At 39.8% G+C, this 17,833-nt stretch overlaps 1 protein-coding gene across 2 annotated transcripts in view; it reads left to right on the forward strand.

Moving 5' to 3' along the window:
• Positions 1 to 17,833, forward strand: part of LOC137268477 (cilia- and flagella-associated protein 74-like) — a 43,437-nt gene that overhangs the window by 23,231 nt on the left and 2,373 nt on the right. The window contains exons 24-40 of one of the 2 annotated variants that reach the window (XR_010955035.1): positions 90 to 218; positions 438 to 525; positions 1,393 to 1,566; positions 2,002 to 2,135; positions 2,297 to 2,472; positions 3,528 to 3,628; positions 4,861 to 5,016; positions 5,735 to 5,892; positions 6,808 to 6,933; positions 7,441 to 7,606; positions 8,137 to 8,256; positions 9,173 to 9,328; positions 9,775 to 9,904; positions 10,427 to 10,492; positions 11,139 to 11,227; positions 12,169 to 12,301; positions 12,760 to 12,892. Coding sequence is in view for 1 of the 2 variants with exons in the window: in XM_067803043.1 (XP_067659144.1) it covers positions 90 to 218; positions 438 to 525; positions 1,393 to 1,566; positions 2,002 to 2,135; positions 2,297 to 2,472; positions 3,528 to 3,628; positions 4,861 to 5,016; positions 5,735 to 5,892; positions 6,808 to 6,933; positions 7,441 to 7,606; positions 8,137 to 8,256; positions 9,173 to 9,328; positions 9,775 to 9,904; positions 10,427 to 10,492; positions 11,139 to 11,227; positions 12,169 to 12,301; positions 12,760 to 12,887 (2,230 nt within the window). In the remaining variant the exon portion in view is untranslated. The remainder of the gene's footprint in view (positions 1 to 89; positions 219 to 437; positions 526 to 1,392; positions 1,567 to 2,001; positions 2,136 to 2,296; positions 2,473 to 3,527; positions 3,629 to 4,860; positions 5,017 to 5,734; positions 5,893 to 6,807; positions 6,934 to 7,440; positions 7,607 to 8,136; positions 8,257 to 9,172; positions 9,329 to 9,774; positions 9,905 to 10,426; positions 10,493 to 11,138; positions 11,228 to 12,168; positions 12,302 to 12,759; positions 12,893 to 17,833) is intronic. The other variant, XM_067803043.1, reaches the window with a different exon arrangement.

Genomic DNA, 17,833 nt, shown 5'->3' on the forward strand with positions numbered 1-17,833 from the left:
AATGTACATGTTAGAGAGTATTTCATGAAACAAGGCTACACACAATTATTAGGATGTGAATATTGGTTATGAGGTAATCTGTGTTTTAGAGCGACCACAGCCCTGAGGCTGAGGTTTGAGGTGTGTAAGGAGTTGCGTAACCACCTGGAGTTGCTGCCGAAGACCGGATACATCCAGGCACAGTCACAGTTCTCTGCCCAGCTCAAGTTCCTTCCCAGGTAAATATCACAGTAAAACAGATGTAATTGCTTCAAGCTGACATATACACCCAGAAAGTGTTGAAGTGACTGAAAATTCAACATTGTGGAAGGATTGTTGCAACTGTGTAACCAACAATTTGAAATGTGGAAATCAGGTGACTGTGCCTTGAGCATTTTATAAAAAACAAACTAAAATGTGCCATAGTGTTCACATTTCCTGTTTTTCTTCATGGACAGAAAGAGCCTGTTTGAGGAAGCAGGGAAGTACTTTGACAAGGAGACTGGTGTGTTAGAAGCTCCCCTGCTGATAAGAGTAGCAGACCAGGTATGTGATAGCCGAAGAGCACTTAACATATTACAGTGGACACATACATGTATCCATGTTCAAAATTCTCTGAGTATGTCTTTGCTTTAACTATTCAATATATCACAGCAATATATTACTACTGGCAGGTCAAACTTCACAGTCCCTGAACCACATTATTTTTCCCTACTGCCAAGCCAACTCTGCAGTGCTAAAGCCTTAAATTTTGCAAGTCTAGATATCCTCAACCTTCAGGCCATCTTGTCTCCAAGTGACATTGTGGACTGTAAACTGCCAACTGTTAGGCAGTAGCTTGACTGAGTCAAATCAGGTGATGACAGCATGGAGACAGCACAAGGCTTAGAATGAGGGCCAATAAATATGACTGTCACTTATGCCGTTATCTGATGGTTGTATGATATGACTTCTAATTATTAATGACCCCCAGCATATGTAGCTCCAATGCAGATGTTCTTAGTCTCTGAAACTCTGGTATCCCTGGGGATCTTTTTTAATTTAAATAGATTTTTTTGTTACTGTCATAATTATATGTTCAGAGACTAAGCGTTAGTCTTGGTCAAACTCAGAGCTAGTTTAGTCATGCACCTCTCCCCAAGGTGCAAGATCAGATTGGTATCTATGTTCAATGGAATTTCTACACAGTATACTGAATCTTAGCTAACCAGTCCTTGATGTCAGTTGCAGAAACAGTTACCATCTTTGTATGTGGCTTCGTGATGTAGCAAAGATGGAACTGCCAACCTTTCTCCCTCCAATCTGGCACTCCATCCTGTTGACCAGTGAGACTGTCATGTTAAGACAGAAATAAACTAAAGCAGATTGACCACTCACCCCACAGTGTTTCACCTGAGTATTTTTATGTTGCAGACACAGCCTGTGCCCTTCACGGTGACAGCTGTAGTCACCAACTCTGACATGATGTTTGACGTCTCCAGCATTGACTTTGGCTGCTGCACCATCTATGAGTCGGTCAAGACATGCATCCAGCTGACCAACAAGTCCATCCTACCCCAGCCATTTGGCTTTGTTGGCCATCCAGATGTAAGCGTTCTGTAGTGTCCAAATTGTGTAGGGATTTCAGGTGAGAGTATCTCTTCACCACACATGCTTTTTCCACAAAGTGATAAAATTGATTCAGAGTCAGAATCAGGAATTTTGTGTCATTTTTCCTTGACAGCATAGGATGATGCTCATGATATCGATCACTGGTTTGTCATATCTTTACTGGGCCCACTCTGCTGCTGAGAGTGGTGAAAATAAGAAAAACATAATTACTAATGATCGTCTCTGAAAAAAACCCAAAGGGTTTGCCGTTGTGCCAAGAGAAAATTCACTCCTGCAGCTAAAGGATGTAACTCTTCATACATTCTGACCACTGAGCAATTTCAAAAAGAGTATGAAGTATTACGGAACTGTAGTTTAAGGTATGTGGAGTACTGACCATTTCAATTTAACCGGTCCATGGAATGTTTTCAGTATGTGGAGGTTCAGCCCAATGATGGGTTCGGGACCCTCCTTCCACTTGAGACTATTGAACTCCACGTCATCTTCAGCCCTCCCAAGGCCAGGGATTACAAGTTTGACCTCTGCTGTAAATCTCTTATAAACAGGTGAGATAAGTTATGGTTGGTTAATAGGAACACAGTTTCTAATGTTAACTATGGAACAAAACTAAATTGTTTGGCTTCATTCAGTGCAGTTTATACTTTGAAAGGAAAGGAGGTTGATATTATGACAGCAAGCTTGGTTTCATCACAAACATTTTATGCAGGGAGTTCAAAATCCATTGTAAGGGAGTCGGGGTCCATCCTCCGCTGGAGTTGTCCCACCAAGTAATACACTTCGCTGCAACATCGCTGTATGATGTCTCCACTGCTTCACTCCATGTCATCAACTCTCACACCAGCAGCAATGAATTTACTCATCCTGTTCCAAGGATTGGCAAAGGTCAGTGTCAATATGCCATAAGACACTGAGTGAGTGAGTGAGTGAGTGAGTGAGTGAGTGAGTGAGTGAGTGAGTGAGTGAGTGAGTGAGTGAGTGAGTGAGTGAGTGAGTGAGTGAGTGAGTGAGTGAGTGAGTGAGTGAGTGTTCAACTTTGTACCTATGTTGGGAATCAAACTTGGGAGGAGAAAATGAGCCACTTTAACCCCTTGGTTTACTTGGTATCTCATACTTACAGAAATCCTGGAAGAACTTGGGAGTTTAAGACTTTTTTTTGTCTTCCCCGTAGGGACGGGGCTGTAGCCATGTCATTGAAGCATTTGCTTGTCATGCAAATAATGCTGCTGACCCATACTTACTGTTGTTGTGTGTGAATTTACTTTTATGAATTTTTAGTAATATTCCAAAAATGTCACAGTGGTGGATACCAGAAATGGGCTTCACACATTGTACCCATGTGGGGAATCGAAACTTGGTCTTGGACTTGATGATCAAACACTAACCACTACCCCACTGTCCTTGCTGTTTGGAGGGACATATAAGTGGACTAGGCATCTACCTATTGCAGTGTGCTAACACATCTACATCCTTAAGGTTTCGGTTTGTCGTTTAACGTTGCACTCAGCAATATTCCAGCAATATGGTGGGGTCTGCAAATAACCTAGCCTGGACCAGACAATCCTGTATTCAACAGCATGATCGTTCAATCTATGCAACTGGGATACAATGACATGTGTGCGTCCTTTAGGTGTGGCCTGTGATCATGGTTGTGAATTCCTGATTTGTGGGATAGTGTTTGCAGATTTTTCAGTACCTCTTAAAATGTTTATCACCAATGTAGTGAATGGTTGAAGACTGCATCACACAAAACAGAAATTGGGTTCAAAGTGGTGTCAGGCTCATTCACCTAGATCATTTACTGTATATTACTGTGTGTAAGCCGACTCACTAACTTGACCACTAAAATCACCAGTTGGCAAATTCCATACTCGAGCACACAAGATTTCATATGTTTGTTGAGACGATATATCATTTTGTGTAATATCTTTATGTTGAAGGGGAGATTGCTCCAGTTGGGCCGACATCGTTCGAGTTTGTCCTTCCGGAAGACTGTCCACTGACCATCTCTCCAACTGTTGGTACCATTGAACCAGGAAAGGTCTGTAAATCTTTTGAAGAATGATGATAATTTTTATGGATATGTAGCTTCTTTTATTTTTTGAAAGGTGACATTTTGATGTAGATTCTAATGTCACAATGTCAAGCAAGTGGCCTCATCAAATTTTGATTTTAAGAATTTCCTGCCAAATATGCACAATATATAATACTTATGAAACAGTTGACGAAACCAGATTGATGATGTACCCAAGAGTCTCCTACATGTATGTTGTGCTTGGATACAAAGCCACTATTGAGCATGTCCAAGGGACACAACTTGGTACAGCAAATTGTGCCACCTTAGATGAATGTGCAAATAGAAAGAGAATGGGTTCCAGAGACCTATATTCATGGTTAGAACTTAACTTTTCAAAGCACAAGCAAAAGACTGCTTGTGACATTTTAAGCTATGAGCTAAATAAAATTTCAGTAACTTCTTTGATGGGCATTTTAAAAGTTGAGTTGATGAAGAATGATGACAATTTTTAAGGATAAGACCCATGAAGGTCACGGGGTAGAACAGGCCTACAGCAACCCATGCTTGCCATAACAGGTGACTGTACTTGTTGTAAGAGGTGACTAAGGGGATCGGGTGGTCAGGATCGATGCTTCAATGACATGGCTACAGCCCCGTCCCTATGGGGAAGACGAAAAAAAGTCTTAAACTCCCAAGTTCTTCCAGGATTTCTGTAATTATGAGATACCATCAAGTAAACCAAGGGGTTAAAGTGGCTCATTTTCTCCTCCCAGGTTTGATTCCCAACATAGGTACAAAGTGTGAAACCCATTTATGTTGTCCCCATCATGATTTTGTTGAACTCACTCACTCACTCACTCACTCACTCACTCACTCACTCACTCACTCACTCACTCACTCACTCACTCACTCACTCACTCACTCACTCACTCACTCACTCACTCACTCACTCACTCAGATCAAGTTATACCTGGAATATTGTTGAGTGCAAAGAATAATACAAGTCTGAAAGGATACATTCAGGTTTCTGTCTGAAATGTTCTGTATTGTGACTCACTTGGTCCTATGTTGCCAATCGACACTTCACGAAAATCCAAACACTTTTATTCATTTTTCACCTCTCTATGTCATTGGGGAGGGAAAATGGCTCTCTGCCTCTTTGACATAAACCATACTTGTCATCTTCTGTTTATGAACTGTTCCGTTACCTCTGCTCTGTTTGATGTCTTGTGATCCCGTTTGTGTTTTCATTCCAGAAATGTCGCATCCAGGTACGGTTTTCTCCCAAGCTGAAGGAGTGTGACATACGGAAGGAGGCGGTGCGGATGGCCACTCGAATTATGGAGGCCCAGGCAGACAAGGAGTACCGAGAGGCCTTGAAGAAGGAAAAGGAACAGCAGGAACAGGCACAGGTAACATGGAGGACTAAATATGTCCAGGAAGACAGAGTTGTGTCCCTTGGACGACTTGTGATGAAACCAAACTATTTGTAATTCTAGTGGTGTACATGCATTTGGCAGGTGTCAGCAGCCTGTCTTTAACATTTTTGGTTGAATTTGACTGCTGCAACCACTGATGATTTTCTAGTGACTTCAACAATTTTAGCATGATGTTCCTCTTCCAATTCTGAATTATTATATCACTTATCATTAAAAGGTCAGAGGGACATCCAATTTAGAGGAACAAAATGCACAAAATAACATAGGGTTTTGTCAAGTTCAATAAGAAAAGGTTTTGGTCAGGCTGAGTGAAAGATCAAGGTCATCGTTGACCTTTTTTGAAACATTTAATGATTGTTATGTCCTGAGGCAGGAGTCTGTTCAGTTACCTAACTTTTGTATACATGTTTCTCCAAATGACAGTGTCCAAGGTCAAGGTCACCACTGAGCAGTGTTCACAACAGGTTTTGCAAGAGTGCATGCAGAAATGAAATTTTACATATGTAGTTCAAATATATATTGAATATGGCAAAGTGATTATTGATATTAGAAGTATGCAGTGGACTTTGGGAATGATTTTGGCACATGCAGTCAGCAAGTTAAAGGTCAAGGTCACAAAACAGAAAATCTCACTCTAAAGCCGATTTCCCAGAAAATCTTGTTGCATGTAAATATGTTTATTCCTCTTTAGAAGGCTGCAGCTGCAGTTAAGAAACCAGCCAAGGGGAAGGTCTCCCCAAAACCTGCAGGGAAGGGCAAAGGCCAGTCTCCGCAGGCACCAGGAGCAGGGTCTTCAGTTGCCAAACCTCAAACTGTTACACCACCAGATCCAGACTCTATCAGCAAAGAGTGAGTAGTTGTGTCAAGGCTGAGGCTCAACGACTGAGGCCATTTGGAGTAGATGCAAGTAAACACTGGATGAGAAGTACAAAATATTTGATATCCACAAGTCAAAGTAAAAGTAAAAAACTGAAACAGAAAAATGTTTGTCACATACACTGACTTCTTAATTTTCTCATCATGTTTGTCCTCTTTGAAAACATATTTTCATTCTGTTTTTCACATGTTCAAACCAGTGGTATTCCAATTATTTTAAATAATCAAAGATTGGTCACAGCCACCAAATGACCAAATAATCGATCACATTTTCTCACAATCGAACACAGATGATTTTGTGTGGTAGTCTTTCAAACACTTGATGATGGAACATATCTTAGAAATCGTCAGAGCCTGAAAATGTGTTTAATTGTTAGAAAACTCATTTCACTAAGGGATAAGTCATGACTGGATATTTCTCGAAGACCCCAGAAGGAACATGTTCATGATGTAATACTCATCACTTTAAAGCAGCAAGTTGCACCCTGTTGTACTTAACTGCAAGAGCAACATGAATAGGAAAACCTCAAAAATGACACTAACCAATTTTTACAATGATTATCGGTTGGAATGGACCAATCATCTATTGTGAGATTTTAACCAATTCTCAACTCTTGTTCAAGCACCCACAGAGTCATCAAGATACTCTTTTTCATTTAGTCTTCTAATGTGAGGCAAATTTGAATGAAATGCTAACAATTTCTATTTCGTTGGAAGGTTTGGCTGTGACATTTATAAAACTTGAAACACTATTGTGAGATCAAGTTGGACCAGATATACATGCCTAATAGCTGGTATCCATTGCTTATTTGATGTTCCACACTGAGCATTATTCTAGCTACTTGTTGGCAGTTCGTACTTAATTAGCTTCTCTGCATGTATGTCCAGCTCTGCAGCTTATGCTGCTGCTATAGGATCTCTACTGCGGCAATACAAGGGAGGCTTCAAGACTTACACTGTGCCATGCTACGTGGCCTCAGGGACATGCGGCAATCCACGAGAGCTGCCCTACAGGTAGAGTATACTTCAAAGCAGTGAATGACACAGCCCATGCTTGCTATAGGCACCTCATATAGCAGAACATGAAGTCATCCTGCATCTTGTCATCTTACCTCTTTGGTCATGAGGACAAGCCGTTTGACTTTTGATCAAGTTCATGGTTTGAATCCAAGCTACCATGCACATGTCAGAAAATGTTGCTTTCCATAATGACCTTGTTTTGTAATATGACTCAGCAGATCAGTAGTGTGTGGTCAGCAGTACTGTTACTGACACAAAGTCAGTAACATACAACAATAAACGAGCATATCTGGTGTCATATCTCGAGTTTGCATCACATATTGTATTCCTTTGATATGGTCAAACCTGACTTGCTGTTGAATGGAGTGATAGTGCCTTTAAACGGGATGGTACTTTGGTAAAAAAGTCTGAGGTGAAAGATATTTGAATAATTAGTTTGTACATGTACCTATAACAAGTAAACTGTTAGTTGAAGCTGATTTTCTCCATTCTCTGACACAGTATCCACAACACTCTGTACCTAGAGGTGCACTGCCCAGTGGTCAAGCCACCCATCGTGGTCATCTCTGACAATGGCAAGACCACACTGGACTTTGGTGAAGTGTCTATCGGTCAACATACAACCAAGTCGGTCACAATACAGAACATTTCAGACAGAAACCTGGAAGTATCCTTTCTGACTTGTATTACTGTTTGTACTCAGCAATATTCAAGCTGAAAGTCATGACCTGTAGAACTGAAATCTGGGTGAGTAAGTGGGATGGCTTTACATCGCTTTTGGCAATATTCCAGCAATATCTTGGTAGGGGACACCAGAAATGGGCTTCACTCTTTGTACCCGTGAGGAGAATAAAACTTAGGTCTTCAGACTGATGAGTGGACCACTGGTCTACTCCACTGCCCAACTTAATTTGGACAAGATAATTCTTGGCAACATAAATGATAATGAGACCAGATATCTAGATCCACACAGTGTTTTCATAGCACTTTACGACATAGACTATAGACCCTCATAACATTTGAATGTTTGAAGCATGTTTTGTAGGTGATCTTGAAACTGTTTATTTTGCTGAATGCGACATGTCATGAGACCAGAGAATATTGGAAAGAATGGTGTCCAGACATTTTGAATTTCCATCTTTTTGGTTGCATCAGTTGGTGTAGACTGCATAGACAATGATCCTTTACACGACCTAGCTTCAAGCGTCACTGCTGGACACAACAGGACCATTCCAGAACCTGAACGCTCTCCGGATGCTGACGCCAGGGGCCACACACACAGCTGTTATATCCTTTACTCCAACAGCAGGCAGAGTGGTCAGTGTGATGTAATTTATTCATGTCATTATGGACACATCCACAGTCTAGTTTTCTGACTGTTGGTTGATTCTCATTACCCTGCACAACCCAAGCTGCCTGTTAGGTGCTAGAAGGTTATAGTTACCTGACTTATTCCACCGGGTACCCATTTTCTGCTGGGTGAACAGAGCTAATTTTGAACAAGCTCACTTGTCTAAGATGAGACCACATGTATCACATGTGCTTCGTTGTGAGGCAGGACTGAAGTCCTAGAAACTCTCAGGAGTCAAGCTGCCAAACACGGTCACCAATTCAAGGACTGTCCGATTTCGTAACCTGAGCTGTGTTCACAGGACCACATGGCACCGTCTGGTTAAGTCACACCAGAGACCATATAATATCTATTATATGGTCTCTGGTCACACCTAAACAAGAGGTGATACTTGTTGTTATTCTGCCTGACTCATCTTGCTGCATTGGTTGTTTGGGTGATGTAAATATATGACACAGTGGCACAGTATCTCAGCAGGCCTCAAGTACACAGCTACATACACTCATGTACATACATGCATGTGCTGTATAAGTGCAATATAAGTGCAGTAATTTTGAGTATGAAGCTGAACCCCAATTCATGTCATCTCAACTGTTGTTTTTCAGGTCATGACTTGTAAGAGCCTAGTTTCAGTTAAAGTGTTTTTTGGCATGAAAAGAAGAAAAAACACTTTCTAACTTTCAATGTGTAGTATATCAGTACATCTGGAGATGCAATTGCTGACACTGCATTTTCTTATGTGCAGGTCACATATCTTTTCAGAAAGTACAGCTTTGTAGAGTCATACAGACAGTTTATTTTGATTGGCTCTTCAATGTAGAACCACAACACTTAACACCGGTAATTGCAGCATTTTGTACTCAAGATATTTCTGTTTTCCAGTTCCATGAAGTTTTTGAGATACATAGTCCTACAGCAACCTTGTACCTGACACTGACTGGGCGGGGTGTCAGTCCCATCGTCAACCTGTCCATTGACTCACAGTTGTTTGATATGGGCTCTGTACTGTCTGGGGAGTATGTGGAGAAGCCTTTTAAGGTGGGTACTTTGAAGGTACTTTCTGTGTGCAACAGAGGGACTGGATGGATTGGGATCTCAACACCATGTGGAGATGTATCTCCATGGAATAACATTAGTTAGGACTGGTATAAGTGCACAACCGCCTACCCAAACACACACATCTCTCTCTCTCACACACACACACACATACATCACATCACACCACATACAACCACACCACGCCACGCCACGCCACGCCACGCCACGCCACGCCACGCCACGCCACGCCACGCCACGCCACGCCACACCACACACCCATCCACCAACCGACATACAAACACACCTCACCACACCCAACACCATACCACTCCACACCAACACCACACGACACACCCATAACGTATAAGCGTCATTTAAATGCAGAAATGTTGAATATAATCCTTTAGCTCCATTTCACCTCAAACAATGCATGTTCCTCTTTTCAGATCCACAACACATCCTCCTTGTCCATTGACTATGTGATTAAGATGGACAGTCTCTCCCTCCTCCGGCATGCGAAGAGTCAGCAGGTACCCTGCTTTGTAGACAAGGACAAATCTAGAAAAGTATTTGTTGGTAAGTCATCATCATCATCATCATCATCATCATCATCATCATCATCATCATCATCATCATCATCATCATCATCATCATCACCCCTCCTTTGTCATCAAAGCCCACATGAAGGTCCGGGTTAGCATATTGGCCTTCAGTAACCCATGGTTGTTGTAAGAGGTGACAAAGAGGATCGGGTGGTCAGACTCGCTTACTTGGTTCACACATCATTGGTTCCCACTTATGCATGTTGATGCTCATGCTGTTGATCACTGGACTGTGAAGACTCAGTTGTTTACAGACTGCAGCCATATAGGTGGAATATTGCTGAGTGTGGTGCCAAACTAAACTAGAGAGAGGATATTTGGCTTTGTTTGTGAAACAACATTTTTACCTCATTGAGTGACATCTAAAGATGAGGATATATACTTGACATTAATGTGAACGATGGATTATGTACTGTGTAATGCTTAGGTCAATTCAGCATCCCAGCAGCCTTCTAATTTCATCATAATTGCACAATTCTCTTATCTTCCTTTTCAGGAACTCAGAATAATAATGGTCAAAACGTGTTTGACCTGGTTCCATCAGAAGGCACAATAGAAGCCGGTAGGTACAGACTGCTCTGACAATGGTAATTAATCCATGTTGTCATTGCTGCTTAACACTGCCAAACCTGTGAAGCTGTAACACAGATGTTTTAGATACTCATAGTATTGATAGAATACGGATTGTTCTGCTAACTTTTTAGCCGAAAGAAGTGCAGACATTTTGAAGTTAATAATGGCAGAACCTGACAACATCATGCCCAGGTTGTCAGATTGTCTGAGATGAGGATACCAGACTGGCCCACTCAGCCCCATGACATGTCCCAGTGGGATGTTACTGGGTGCATTTGGTACATGTGAAATACACAGCATCTGCCAGCATGGCTTGGTTTGGGATAGTTCTTCAGGGATTGATGATAGCCAGTTCCAAGGGCAACATGTGTAAGTTAGTCACCAGAATGCCATCAATGGAAAACACACTGGATATTGATGTTTTACAGATATTTATTGTCATGACACCCTCACCATCATTACATCAGTTCCCATGTTTTGTGTCTGTGGTATATGGACTTTTGTGTCTGTGGTATATGGACTTTTGTGTCTGTGGTATATGGACTTTTGTGTCTGTGGTATATGGACTTTTGTGTGTGTGGTATATGGACTTAGAAATATCATGCAGCTTCTTCATGTGTTGAATGTGATGACAGGTGCTTCCAAAGAAATCCTGGTCACCTTTGCTCCTGACCATGCCAGTGACCACTACTCCGATGGTGTTCGAATAGAACTCTTCAATCAAGTAAGTCAGAGAAAGATGCTGCAGTATGTTAGATAGCACCAAAGAACATAAAACATGAGCAGGAAAACACTGACTAACAAGGAACTTTGATTTCAGTGAATTTATTGTGAAACTGATAGAGAGACTGATAGAGAAATATGTTACACTATGAGAAAGAGATTTACTAAATATCTTGGTACTCAGAAGTTGTGTATATTACAAGATGAAACTACTGAGTTTGTGTCAAAACTGTTGCATCAGTGGGTCATAACGATAGAGTCATCTTTATCCTTGACAGTTGGTGTCAGCTTTTTTTGCATGGCTAAAAGTCAGATTCCATGGAATGTTATGATGTTACATTAGCTGCCATGTTCCTCAGTAAACGTTTTTTAATCAAACAAAGCAAGAAGCAAAGACAGAGACATGTTAGGACTATTTGCATTCCTCCAGTTTTTCAGACACGTTAATTGTTAAATGTGCATACCATTTTTTCAAAATTCTGGATCTGCCACCAAGAGACACTCATTTGTACAGAAAGTAAACATAGTGATACTCAAAAGGCCTCCAGTTTAAGTAATACCTTCTATTTGCGAACACATGAAATATGCATCAATATCAATATCAGATTATACAGGGTTCCCGTTTCACTGTGTTTGCACTCCCTATGTTAATTTGAGGAGTTATGAATGGTATAAGGAATTTTAGGGAATCTTGGGCCAAAATCATTTTACCGACATTGCTTTACTATTAGGGCTCTGCGAAAAGGAACAAAATGCTTTTTTGATCATCTTTTTATATCATAACCCAGTTATATTTTGTTAGGGGATTTGAATCACTGTTCAGGTAGGGGATGGCTGTATTGCCTCGCAAAGACTTGCTCATTTAGTTCCTGCCTTGAAATATTAGTGATTGATGGGTAAAATAACATTCATTCTTTCAAACTGTCTGCGATTTCATTTCAGGAGGAGAGTCACTTTTTCCAGTTAAGCGGTGTATCCAAAGATCATATCATGTACCTTGAGGGTGGAGAGGAGCTAACTCCGGATGTTGAGTCTCTATCATTTGTTCCAGTTCCCACAGAGGAGGATACGGAGGGTATATGTCATCTTTATTTGTGATTATATTCACTGAATTAGTAAATCAGTACTTGTGATTGTTGTTGAACTCTATTTCTTGACAGACACAGGATCGTGCTCCTTAATTCCTTGATATAGACCACACATTTTATCACATGAATGCAAACTGCTGTGAAAAGTCTCATCACGTGGACAGCTATTTTAAACTTTGAAGAGTGCAAGAAATTGAAATTGCATACTTACACAACCTGTTTTCACACATTTTGTGGAGTTGGTATCAACTTAAGGCAAATGTAGGTTCCCAAGATTTGAACATTTTCAACTGGTTGCTTTCATATGTCAAGTTAAAAATGAAGACAAGAAGAATTTGAACCACCATTACATGCAAGATGATTAAAAATTGTGCAGTGTTTCATCATGTATTGTTTCCAAACAGTATGTTATCTGATAATCCCACACCTCTGTGTTGTCTTGCAGAAGTGAAACCATCCATCAAGCCTCTGCTTGTCACATTATCCAGCGTTGCCAAGGATGACGAGTACATGGTAGCCACCAGGGACATATATGTTGGCTGTGTCAGGACGATGGCAGTCAGTCAGAAAAAGGTAAGGTCGGCCTCCAGGTTCAAGGCTCATTGCTGCAGGCTCCAGGCTCTGGGCTCTGGGCTCTGGGCTCTGGGCTCTGGGCTCTGAACTCTAGTCTCTGGGCTACATTCAGAGTTATTCTGAACAGATTATGAGCCTCAGGCTCCCCCATTCTCTCAGTTGCAAGGTTGATTGCTGTGAACACCTTTCCCTTTTTCCCCCATACACTAGAACCTGTGTTTGTTTTTCCAATTTGATCCCGATGTGTTCTGAAAAAAGTCCTGGATGTCTGTAGACTGTTGCTTGTCGTCAGTGATTCCTTGATCTTGATGCCTCTTAAAGTGAATAATCTAATCTCAGAGGTATATTTTGCACATGATTATTCCATGATGTATTTCTCAATAAATTTTAAAATGAACATGAAGCTAATGTTTACTGTTACATAGCCATTTGTGTTCAAGCAGTTGTTGAAACCATTCTAAGGTGTCATAAATGTTTCTTTTGCAAACAAATATTTTTCATTAATATGAGGTATGAGTCACTCACTTTGTATTTTTTGAAGAAGCTGATGTGATTATTTAGGAGATAAACCTCATGTGTTGTCCAATTTCTGGATCTTATTGAGCGTTTGAAGCATGGGAATTCATTTGGAACTGACAGTGTCAGTCAGAAGTTTCAAATGAAATGTAATCTTGCTTCAAATGCTCAATAACACCCAGAAATTAGCAACACATGATGTTTATTGACAATTGTAAACACAAAATAAACCAAAAGTCCCGCATGGGTTTTACTGTCTGAACTCATTTACATCGAATACGGGTACAGCAGTGAAGTGTAATCACCTGGCCATTTCAGCTGGTTCCCATGGCAGCATCTGTGACTGCTCATTTATGACGTTATTCCAGCTTTATGTCACAATATGTTGAAATCATTCAGTCATGTTTTTCAACCAGTCAGATTACAGAACACAGTGAATTTTGGTGTACAATTATTAACAAATTTGCTTACTGATAAGCATAAATAAATAAGTTTAAATTTTTGATGTAATCATTCTGGCATCCTTATGTTTGAATTATTAACACACCAGCATACTAATAAGTTTGACGTCTTGCATACTTGCCAACACCTGAAAAGATTTGGAATTAGAAACACACCCATCATTGAGTGAGTATGAGAGTGAGCAGCCTGGGATAGTTATTCAAATGGCTCATAGTGTTTGTTTGTGAGTGTGCATGCATGTATGTGTGTCTGTGTGTAAGGTAATACTGCAGTCCACCTTTGACCTCTGACCCACCTGAACCCCTTACATTAAACTTAAAAGCCATATTACCATGCAACATGTTTGGATTGTAAATACTAGAAGTTGGCAAGTTTGGAAGAAATGTCAATGAGTTTTTAAATTTCTAACACATTGCACATCAGCACGTTTCATTAAGTAGGGTTGTCGACTTTGTAGTAAATCAAAGGCATGCAGGTTGGAAGTTTACTTATTTCCATTGTAGAAAGTTGACCATATGGCAAGGTGCTAACTCATGTCTGCCTTTGTCATGACAATGTTTCAGGTATCTGGTGTCAGGCAAGTTATTAATTAGCACAATAACTCTACTTTACTGATATTTCTTTTGGATTTCTGGGAGAGCGTTTGTCCGCTTCACAAAACCACTGAACAAAATACTTCTTCAACTTTTTTGCTATCATCACTCTTTGATAAGGACACAACTTCATGTTAGAGTCAGTACAATGGTACGAAATATTCTCCCTTAGTAGGGATTTCCTTTGAATACGGAAAGGATTTTGTTTAAGATAGGGTTTTAATTGTAAGATTAGTTTGTGAGATGTAAAAAGTTATCTTTTTTCCCCAAAAGATTACATATTTTGGAAAGAATAGCATATGCCTAGATGACACCTGTCATAGTTTAGTATTATATCATAGTACAACTACTTATTTGCAGTAGTTAATGAAGTATTTAATTTTTATGAGACAAAAGGGCAAAGGATGCCTTTCTTTTGTGACCCTGTATTTCTTGAACTTTCCTTTATGGCTGAGACCCATGTCTTGAATACTGCAGCGTCTTAAAAACAAAAACAAAACAAAATAAATGATGATGCCTAATGCTATTTTATGCCATATTGATTATATATTTATAATACATGAATTTATCACAGTTTGTAATGCTCTTATAGACAGATATCGTCACAACTGAAATCTCAATAAATTTAGAATTGATGTTGAATCAGACCAATTAACTGAGTTTGGTTAATAACAGTTAGTTGAACAGTTTTTAATTACTGAATAAATAACCATTTAGAGATCTTCTGTGAACTATATCTGTCTATCTGATCACACTGATGCATGAATACTGATGTTTTTGCTCTTTATTACTGCAGGGGTTAAAGAATTGTAAGTCGTTGATGTCTTTAAAACTTTACAAGAAGTTCCATTGGTGTATAAAACATGAAACAAACTTTGTCAGCAAAAAATTTGTCATGCTAATGTATGTTACAACTGAAAATTGAATGCACATTTTATGATATTTTGATTCAGTACAGTTGTGCAGCATTGTCATTGAACTCAGTGATCTTGGCAAGGGAAGTTGTTTTCAAACAGTCAGCGACTTTCAATGATTTTTAACCCCTGATTTGTGATGAATGTTTTGCCTTATATTAATGTGTGCCAACCATGATTGTCTCCCCTCACCTAACGCTTCAACCAACATCTGATTGCATGGCGTGCGCTCATCCCAATGTATTGTGTTATTTCTCCGCCATCTTCGGCATCCAGGAAGGAAAGAAGGTAGGTAGGGGATATAACTCTGCAAGACATGCACTTAACCCACTAAAAAAAGCACATTTAGCCAGCACACTTACATGCATGACTGTACATCAGCAAGTATCCCTGACACAGCACATTTTCCTGTTTCAGGTCCATGTTTCAATAGTATGTACACTACATTGTTCCAATATTTCAGTTTTCCATCTTATGAAAGCTATTAAGGGACTGTTCATAATTTTTGGCTTGAAGGAGGATGATGCTTTTAAGGGGGTTGGGGGCAGCCATTTTGTTCTGACTAAGGGAAGGGCATGTCATCACATCTATCAGTGTGTGTTGGGGGGAATGTAATTCATGACATGCAGGGATAGGATACAAAATGTCACTTTTTATACCCCACTTTGTACAAAAATTTTACAGTGGGATGGGATGGGGTGAGGTTGGGGGTTGGGTGTGTGTGTGTGTGTGGGGACATTCACATTGTACATGTTTTTCCATAAAATCCATCACCATATTGATACGAAATTTGTTTGATAGTGAGCATGACAGAGATGTTGTAACAAATGGTACATCGAACCACATGACACTTCCACACTGTCTCATGGTTGTTCAGTGTTTTGCTCTCTCCTGAATCTTGTCAGTGAGTGCAGTCTTCCAGAAGAACTGCATCATCAGTGAGCAAGTGTGTTATGTCCACCTTATATGTTGTTATATATCCATGATGGAATGTACAGAATTCAATTAACATCATTGCACAAACTGAAGTTCTTAAATTGAATGAAATAGATGCTTGTGTTAATGTTTACTTGATATTCATTCATCAAATATTGATGAGAGTTTCATGTGCATCCTCACAAGAGAGTTAACCTCCTATTGCGGATTTGCATTTTGGTATTTCAAATTTTGAAGGTGTTTGTGTATAACAATGATCACTGATACAAAATTGTTATTAGACATCCCCCGAAACATAGCAATCAAAACAATATAGTCACGTATATTGTGGGCAAAAACAACCTCAGCAAAGCAAAATATTGATTAAACACCCTTTACAGCTTTGCTTTGAGTCTAGTTTATGTGACATGTTGATTTGAATATCTGTTAACAAAAAGTCTCCATTTCCCTTGCACCCAGAAAATATTGTTGCAACCACAGGGACTTGTATTGCTTACAAATGGCATTCGAAAGACATATAGGTGTATAGACCCTACCCTAGTACTATATATAGTCTACTATATATGTCTTTCGAATGCCGTTTGTACACTTCATTTGATGAGAGTGCTCTGTGCATGTGCAAAATGGCAGAAGGGAGAGTTGTGTAGATATACAGCATCTTATTAATGATTTAAAGCTGTATAACCATAGAACTCTCCCCACTGTTTCTCAAAACAAATTCTAAATGCCACTCAAAAAAGATTTTCCCAGTGTCTCTCCAACTGATTGCAGAGCACATGATGAAGCTTATGAAACAGCAGTCGCTTGCCACCAACATATCAGCAGAAATTTACATATTTGTGAACAGCAAAATGATGTTTACACTCTAATGAAACTTTAAAAGGAACACACAATGTTTAAAACACCAGTTTAAAATACAGTATGATTTTCATGAAAACACCATTTTCAGGGATTGGGAAAGAGAACTTTGACAATGGGCCATTTTCAGGATTATTAGCCATTTCCTGAATTTTGAATTTGCCACAGCCCTTGTATCAATAGTAAACTTCCAAATTTTGATGGGCCATGTTTCATTCTAATGTGCAAAATGGCCCATGGCCCCCTACCTTTCCAAATCCTTGATTTTGGATGCTTGTGACTTAGTAACACTTCTCAGTGACCAAAGTAAGTGATATGGACTATTAGTTGTCTGGCTTCTATTTTGTGGAAGCCCTAATGGCTGAGTAGGTAAGGTCATAGTCTTTCTTGGCAAATAAGGTGCCTTACTCTGAGAGTGTGGGTTCAAATCCCTGTGGGGACTCTACCCAAAATATTTTCCAATATGAAGAATTGAACTTTGTAAATGTGATCACAACTGTAACAAACTTCACACTAGTTAACTGATTTGACATATATTCCATCGTGAGGTTTTGATCATTCTAGAAACATGTGGCATGTATTGAAATAGTGACAGTAATTGAATATAGTTGGAAATTGAAAATAAGTTCACAACAGGTTTACCAGGCTTGTCAAGCTTGCCAAACAT

This window comes from Haliotis asinina, chromosome 16, assembly GCF_037392515.1.
Source record: "Haliotis asinina isolate JCU_RB_2024 chromosome 16, JCU_Hal_asi_v2, whole genome shotgun sequence".
Classification (NCBI taxonomy): domain Eukaryota; kingdom Metazoa; phylum Mollusca; class Gastropoda; order Lepetellida; family Haliotidae; genus Haliotis; species Haliotis asinina.